Raw genomic sequence first — 8,569 nt, 5'->3', positions numbered from 1 at the left:
GAATCGATTCAATAACTTGCCCTTTATAAATCACAAACAATCGCAAGAAACCATAATAACAACAATAACAATAACAACAACAGCAACAAATAATACTTTGGTTTGAAAAGACCTTGCCCAAATCTGCTGCTGGGTTCTCGTGCCTCTCCTTTATCCCAATCCACAGAGACGAGATAGTGCTATTCTATTGCGACCTCACCTCGCCCAATATCCTATCGTATTTCGAGGCACAGTCCCTTCCCCTCTACTCGGCACCTTGGATCCGCGAGTGGGCTAGCTTCACAATACTTAATTTGAAAAGGGGGGGGGAAAACGCTTCGTCCGTCGCTTGACTTCATATCTCTGTGAGTTTATCCGCAGAAAAAAAGGACGCTAACCTTACCGCCCCACCACAATACCTACCTCCCCCCTGAGCATTCTCATCTTCTAGCTCCTGATTTTGGTCTCATCTCGTCTCATTCCCCCTCACTCCTCGAACAAAATAATTGGCCCCCAACTTTATTTGTCTACACCCTACTGACTTGCTTTGCCCTCTGGGGCTCGGATCAGTCACGTCGCTTCAAGTTCTGCATACCAAATCTCGTTCAACATTGGCTAGCAGGTCAAGTTTTAGTCGTTGGGCGTGGTTTAACCTCCCTTCCTTGCCGATACGCAATCATAATACCTCCCGATACGCCAAAGCTAATTCCATACACATAACCTATACGACGTAATTGTAAAGCATTTCGTGGTTTATCGGTTTCAGACATGGATCAACAAGGCCAATCAATCCCCGGCCCTGCCGGTAGGCGCTTGCATATTGCCCATCGGAGAAGCCCCTCGGAGCTTACTCCGCTTATGAGTACGTTCCTAGATGCCTTTTATTTTATTCTGTGTCTTTCCCCATCTTCCCAGGTCGAAATTCCATACTCATTTTCTAATGTTCTAAACAGTGGAACAATTGGCTTTACAACAACAGATCGAACTGCTCCAACAGCAGCAACAGCAAATCGCTGCCACGCATCAGCAATACGTCAACATGGGGCTTTTGCAACCGCAACAGCCTCTCCAACATGTGGCTGCCTACTCACCCACCATGCAAGCTCAAGCTATCCCTAGCGTTACTCATAATAATTTTCAGTTTCCCCAATCTCAACAACAGCAGCCGCAGCATGTGAGCGTACCCCTGAACCCCCAAGGTCAGCCCTCCCACCGACGTAACCAGTCTGCACTGCCAAATGTTGGCATGGGCCCTCCGCCTGCGCCTTCTTCAGGTGCATCCGGTTCTTCCTATGATTATAACCAGGGTCAGGGTCAGGGTCAGAGCCACGGTTCTTCTAATCATAATCGTGAGAATGGTCAGCAATCCCGTGGTCGCGGGGCCGCTCCTCCAGGAGGTGGTCATCAGCGTCGCCATTCACTAGCTCTTCCTGAAGCGAGAAAAGCTGCCGAACTTGCGCAGCAAAAAAGAACGACTTCTGGATTCCAGTTCTCGATTCCAGGTGCCTCAGGTGCTTCGAGCACATCGAATCAAGGTGAAGGTTCTCCCACTGAAAAGCCTCCCCCGCCTGCCTCTTCTTCCCCCCAGCCTCCCCAGGGACTAGGCGTTCAACGAGCTGGAAATATTAGATCTGGATCCCATACACGGAGTCAGTCCTTGGCTGTAGGCAGCGGTCGCAGTGGTGGAATGTCGAGCGGCAGAGGTGCTGGCGGGTTCCAGTTTCCGCAATCAAGCGAGGGATCACCAGCGCCGGATTCTTCTTCTCGACGCCAAAGTCAACCATCTCATGGTCGATCAGGCTCAAGAAACTTCGAAAGCAACTGGAGGCAGCAGAGTAACAACCAGGGTCAAGGGCAGGACCAGCAACGAACTGCTATGGGGAGCTTTGGCCAACAACAAGGTGGAGCAAATTTCCAACCAGGCCATCGCACACGTGGATCAGTGAACCAATCGGTCGGATCCCTTGGTTCCTTCCAAATATACAGGTCAACCCCAACTCATCCAGCTTCCCCAAGGTCAAGTTGTGATGGCACCTCCGCAAATGTTTGCCGGTCAGCATCTAAATCCTATTCAAATTGCCCAGCTTCAAGCGATGCAAGCAAGCGGTCAGCTGAACATCCAAAATCTAGGTCTGCAAGCCGCTCCTCAGCATGTTGCCACGCAGCTGTCTGCGCAGCAACAACAACAGCAGCAGCAGCAGCAACAGCAGCAACAGCGTAAAACGCTTTTTACCCCTTACCTTCCCCAGGCATCATTGCCTGCTCTACTGAACGACGGTCAACTGGTTGCCGGTATTTTGAGGGTCAACAAGAAAAATAGATCCGACGCTTACGTCACTACGCCTGATCTCGATGCTGATATTTTCATCTGCGGAAGCAAGGATAGAAACCGTGCTCTCGAAGGTGATCTTGTTGCTGTTGAACTACTGGACGTTGATGAAGTATGGAGTCAGAAACGAGAAAAGGAGGAAAAGAAAAAACGCAAGGATATCACCGACACCAGAAGTGGTAGCACTGCTGGGATGGACAAGAACGCTCGACCGGACTCTATTACAAATGGCGATCCTGGACAAATCGCTCCCGACGGAAGCATTCGACGAAGAGGCAGTCTCCGCCAACGCCCCACCCAGAAGAAAAATGATGACGTGGAAGTTGAAGGCCAGAGCCTTCTTCTCGTCGAGGAAGATGAAATCAGCGATGAACAGAAACCACTCTACGCTGGCCACGTTGTTGCTGTGATCGAACGTGTAGCCGGTCAGATGTTTGCTGGTTCACTTGGCCTTCTTCGACCCTCCAGCCAGGCGACCAAGGAGAAACAGGAAGCAGAGCGACAGGCTAGGGACGGCGGTCATTCTCGCCACCACCATGACCGTCAACAGGATAAGCCAAAGATTGTTTGGTTCAAGCCTACTGACAAACGTGTTCCCTTGATTGCAATCCCCACCGAACAAGCTCCCCGAGACTTTGTTGAGAAGCACGCTGAATACGCTAATAACATATTTGTTGCGTGCATTAAGCGATGGCCCATCACGTCACTTCATCCATTTGGAACACTTGTTGAACAACTTGGCGCTATGGGCAACTTGAAGGTTGAGACGGACGCCCTGCTCAGAGACAATAACTTTGCCTCTGATGAATTCTCTGATGCTGTCTTGAAGAATGTCGGCTTCGAAAAATGGTCCGTAAAGGACGAAGGCGAAGCCTTGTTGGAGAACCGACGGGACTTCCGTGATGAGACTACTTTCACTATCGATCCCAACGGCTACAAGGAATTGGATGACGCTATCCATGTCAAATCGCTTCCTGATGGGAAAGTCGAAGTTGGCATCCATGTGGCAGACGTCGCTCATTTTATCAAGAGTAACTCGCTTGTTGATAGAGAGGCTAAGAAGCGTGGTACTGGCGTCTATCTTATGAACCCGTGTTGTTAACATGATCCCGCCCCGCTTGGCGACTGAAATATGTTCGCTTTTGCCTGGTGAAGAAAGATTAACTGTCAGCGTCATCTTCCAAGTGAATTCCGCCACCGGCTCTGTGGAAGGAGAACCGTGGATTGGAAAAGGTGTAATCAAAAGTTCGGGAAAACTCACCTACGATGAAGTGGATGCCATCCTGAACGGAAATTCCGACGTTGAACTTCACGGGGCTACCGCAAATGATATCAAAACCTTGAGTGTGAGTGCTCGTTAATGATGTAGTTTACATAACAAAACATCCTTTTGCTAAACTAATGTGTTAAAATGTTCAGGATATTGCCAGTAAGTTTAAGAAGGCAAGATTTGGCAATCGGTCCTCCAATATACCATCTCTGCGACTCCTCTACCAGCTCGATGATGAGAACGTCCCTGTCGAACAGAACATTTTCAACTCCACGCCGGCGCACGAACTCATTGAGGAATTAAGCCACAAAGCAAATTCCTTTGTCGCAAAGAAACTTTTATCTGCTATTCCAGATAAAGCATTCCTTCGCCGCCAGGCACCACCAAATGTCCGTCGGCTACAGACTTTCGTTGATCGGATGACGAGACTAGGATACGATATCGATCCTACTAGTAGTGGCACACTGCAGACTAGCCTGTTCAAAATAGAAGATGTTGATATTCGCAAGGTTTGTTCTTGCTACTTCTAGTGCATATAATGACAGATACCTTCTGTGTGGTTTTTGTCTTGCTAACGACCTTTTTCTCCTTAGGGGATGGAAACCTTGCTTCTGAAAGCTATGCAGCGTGCGAAGTATTATGTTGCAGGAAATATGACGGAGGATCAGCGACAGCACTATGTTCTTAATTTACCTGTATACACTCACTTCACCAACCCCTCAAGACGCTATGCAGATATTATCGTCCATCGACAACTGGAAGCAGTACTTTCCAATTCCGAATGTACCGATGACGTCGAAAACCTCACTAAAACCGCTGAACAATGCAACAACAAGAAGGATTCTGCCCAGACTGCTCAGGAGCAGAGTGTCCACATTGAGTCATGTCGCATTATGGACAAGAAACGAAGCGAGATCGGAGGTGACCTTATCAGCGAGGGCATTGTCCTCTGCGTTTACGAATCTGCTTTCGATGTCCTTATCCCAGAATATGGCTTCGAGAAACGTGTCCATTGTGATCAGTTGCCGTTAAAGAAAGCAGAGTTCCGTAAAGAGGAGCGTGTTCTCGAGTTATATTGGGAGAAAGGCGTCCCGTCATCTGCTTATATTCCAGAGGATGAACGCCCCAAGGCCGCGCAAAAAACACGTGCTGCCAACGCTGCCGCTGCCGCTCGTGAAGCGGAAGCCGCAAGGGAGCGAGCTCGCGAGCGAGAAGAAGCTCAACGGAAACAAACAGACACCGGCACTATTTCAACAGACGACGTTGACGCTCTTTTTGATGACGACGAGGACGACGAAGATGAGGACGACGATATCTCTGAGGCTACAGAGATGGCTGCAGGCGTCTCCCTTAACTCTCCGGTAGATCGATCGACTCAAAGCATGCCGCCATCTCCTACGAGGAATGGCCACTTGCAGCAAACCCCTCATCGCACTCGTTCTGACCCAAAGATCGCAAGCAGTACTGTTGAAACTCCTGAAGCTAAATTGACGAATAAAGAAAAGTATCTCAAGCTTTTCAGACTGCGGGAGGAGGACGGTGAATATATTCAGGACGTCACTGAGATGACTCGTGTGCCAATTATATTGAAAACAGATCTGTCCAAGAGCCCACCGTAAGTGCCCTAAGACAGCTCGTTACATAAAACCGTCGTGCTAACTTGAATACGCAGATGTCTCACTATTCGCTCCGTCAACCCATACGCTCTTTAGGGAACAATACCACCAGGGATGCCTACTATAAAGTTACTATCGATAGTCTGCTCGTCTGCTCATATTATCTTATATTTCCCTCGTTATTTATCACTTTCGAAATCGATTATTTTTGGTATCGCGCGCGTGTTGTTTTCATGCATCTCCTTAATTGGCATTTATTTTTACCTGTCAATCGCTATAGCGAATCGTCCTTCGCTGCCGAAGCACAGATTTTCGAGAAGAGGGAAGAATATATATATATATACATAAATATATATATCGTTCCCATCGACTTACGCATTTGAGTTCTTCTTTCTTGCGCCCACTTTTTTGGTTTCTGGTCACCCATTCGATTATTCATTTTCATTTCTATCGGACCCTGTCCAACTCGATGATTAGACGATTGCAGGGAAATCTAGGTTTCCCATGTCGTTGCGCTGCAATAGCTACACCGCTGCTACGTACCTCCATATTGGACTGGTCATATTTTACTTCTAGTTCTATTACGGGCTCCGGAAAAGCAGGCCAGCAGTTTGTAACCTTTCATGGTTATATAATGGAATGGAAACCCCGACTCAGGGAAGAAGGGAAGAAAGACATGTTTGTTTTCGCATCAGGACCCCTTGTCTAGATTGATTGAATCAAGGGGAACGAAGTTATTGCATTTTATGATGTTGTATTGATTTGCTCCAGCATATGCTCCCCGAAGGCACACCAATTTGTTTTCAAAAAAGATGGAACGGAAGTGGAAGAAATATGCATCATGGTGAGATGAGATGAGAACACGCAGATGGAGGGTAGAAAGGGAGAGAAGATGGAAGAAAATTCAAGTTTTACTCTTTTATCAGTTCTCAGTGTTTTTCTGCATCTTTAGTTTGAGCGTGTGTTGTGTATGTCTTTTAATTTCTAGGTTAGAAGCTGGTTTTTATTTAGTTTTATATTTTTATTTTAACAAAAATTATTCTGTTTGATGGAGGAGGAAGGTTGGTTGATTGTAACTATCGTGTGTGTGACCACAGATTATCTTGATCCCTCAATCAGAAGTTTTACAACTTTTGAAAAATCACTTATGAACAAAAAAGAAAAAAATCAAACTTGTGATGAAACTGAGAATATTGAATTCTTGTCATTTATTGATTTGAAAGAAACTGATTAAAAAAAATGTTGTCAGAGTTGTAGTAGTTATTGTAGATGAGCTTCATAGGTATTTTGAGTTCAGAAATGTAAAAAGATGTCACTGTTACTCGAATCTACAAGAACCAGCCAATTCTTCACTTCTTTCATCTGTATTATAATTATAATTAACTACTGTCTTACTGACTATTGAGTACTGACTACTCCTGTGAGAAACTGTAACCAACATACACATATATATGAAATTCAGGGATGTAAGTAACTTCATTACTTCCTACAATGTTCTCTCAATCAACTGAATTTCCTCTATCTCGATTCAATCCCGAATTAAAACAGAAAAAAAAAAAAAAAAGAAAAAGAAAAAGAAAAAAAAAAGAAAAGATAAAAGAAAAGAGAACAAACAGACTCCTCCCCGAGTTCAATTGAAAGCAAAAAGTAAAAATAAAAATAAAACTTTAATGATCAAACCATCATAACACACTCAACCCCCGTCATGCAGAAAACAGCACAATGCACAAGGCACCCCTCTTTTCCAAATAAATAATTGATTCCAATTCCCAGAATGCCAATGATAATAGCTCATAATCGTCATTAATCATAATCATCACCCACTCATTTACCCATGATCCATTTATCCATTGCTCCTACACCACCGCATCGCGAAATGCGATTCTACTGCCGAATCGAAACAAAAAAAAAAAAAAAAAAAACAAAAAAATAAAAAAAAAAACCACCCTTTACCTACCTACCCACAAAACCGTCCCTCATCTGATAGACGCCTCAAGCCAACCCTTGTTACCTTTGCTTTGGCGGCTGCTGACGAAACCTTCTGTGCCGCCCTGTTCTTATTAGTGGTAGAATTGCTGTTATTCTTCGTCGACGACTTGGACACAGACATCGATGAGCGAACCGATGACGGCTGCTGTGGGGCTTTTGCGGGTTTATGATTGTTTGGTGGATGTGTACGGGATAGGGGGATGGTTTCTGTCAATTTCCCCGATCCTGATGCTGGCCCGGATGGTTGTGGTTGTTCTGGTTTATCTGTGCTAGATGTAAACGTGGCCGTAGTGGTAACAATTGTTGTAGAGGCAGGAAGAATGGAAGAAGTAGTAGTCGTAGACGCGTCATTCTCCTTGCCGCCGCCACTGGGCTTCTCATTCGACAAATGTAGGAGCAGCTGTGATGGTAGTGGTTGTGACAGGCCAAATATCGAGCTTTGTCGAGAGGACCTGTCAACCCGCTTCCCGCCATTGCCATGTGAATCCTTATTGCTATTATTACATTCAAGGGCTGAAACAATACGCTCGGGATAATCGTCCCGCACCCGACCGGAAGAGTTGACACCTCTGCCCAATACTGAGAGTTTGGGGGATTTTAGGGGTTGCTGTTGCTCACTCGCTCGGGCGTTTGCGGCGATATTCCTCTCAGAGGGAGTCATGCCGTCGACGTCGTCGTCTTGGGAATGGGAATGTGCATTGACATTAACATCAGCATCGTAGGAATAATCGACTGGGCCCAACTCAGGTTCACTGGCGCTCTCGAGAACGGCAAGTGGACGCTTTCCGAGTACACTCTTCCGCGAGTTCGACGGCGTAGTGATGACTACGGGGCAAGGTGAAAGTGAAGGGTCATTTTCCTTGGATGGGCCGCCGGTATCCTCATTATCCGATTCATCTTCGTGGGCCGGTCGTCGATCTTGCGCGAACGGTGACAAAGATGATGACGACTGTGATGATGATGATGATGATGATGATGATGACAGTAGTTCGTTCTGAGAGGTTTCTTTAACTCTGATATCTAGTTTCTCGATCCGCTGGCTGGTTTGATTCTTATGAGCAACCGCCTTTTTCATGATGACTGTGGACAAGGACGAGGTGAGGGCCGTTTTGCGCGAGGTTATTATCGCCTCTGCTGAGCGACCTTTGTTTTCTGGAACGTTAACGCCACTCTCATCCCCCCTTCTCTTAGCCTCCATGACGGCATCATTCATGTCCTTGGGTATTGGCGCATGGATGGAAGTCATCAACTCTGCCTGCTCGTGCGAACGCGTCATAGTCATCCTGGAGCAGGCTGCCGGCTGCGGAATTCAAGGCCGGAATCCGGATTGGATGGATCAGAGGACAGATATCGTCTGCTTCGAGCCATAATTTGTTAGCAGATCGG

The 8,569-nt window shown here is 46.5% G+C and overlaps 2 protein-coding genes across 2 annotated transcripts in view; one reads left to right on the top strand and one right to left on the bottom strand.

Moving 5' to 3' along the window:
- Positions 1 to 747: 747 nt before the first annotated feature.
- HCAG_01822 (conserved hypothetical protein) lies at positions 748 to 5,290 on the top strand (the record flags this gene model as incomplete). Its single annotated transcript, XM_001544725.1, has 8 exons — positions 748 to 841; positions 933 to 2,031; positions 2,084 to 2,420; positions 2,454 to 3,375; positions 3,494 to 3,654; positions 3,728 to 4,087; positions 4,172 to 5,193; positions 5,251 to 5,290. 8 exons carry the CDS (start codon positions 748 to 750, stop codon positions 5,288 to 5,290), a joined length of 4,035 nt encoding a protein of 1,344 aa, XP_001544775.1.
- Positions 5,291 to 7,151: 1,861 nt separating this feature from the next.
- HCAG_01821 (predicted protein) overlaps positions 7,152 to 8,569 on the bottom strand; it is a gene marked incomplete at both ends in the record, with an annotated part of 2,234 nt that continues 816 nt past the window's right edge. The window contains one exon of the mRNA XM_001544724.1: positions 7,152 to 8,483. Coding sequence (XP_001544774.1) covers positions 7,152 to 8,483 — 1,332 coding nt within the window. The remainder of the gene's footprint in view (positions 8,484 to 8,569) is intronic.

This window comes from Histoplasma capsulatum, genomic scaffold, assembly GCF_000149585.1.
Source record: "Histoplasma capsulatum NAm1 scaffold_1 genomic scaffold, whole genome shotgun sequence".
In the NCBI taxonomy this organism is placed as follows: Eukaryota; Fungi; Ascomycota; class Eurotiomycetes; order Onygenales; family Ajellomycetaceae; genus Histoplasma; species Histoplasma mississippiense.
Note: the sequence above shows the minus strand (reverse complement) of the source record. Positions and strands in the feature narration are given on the sequence as shown.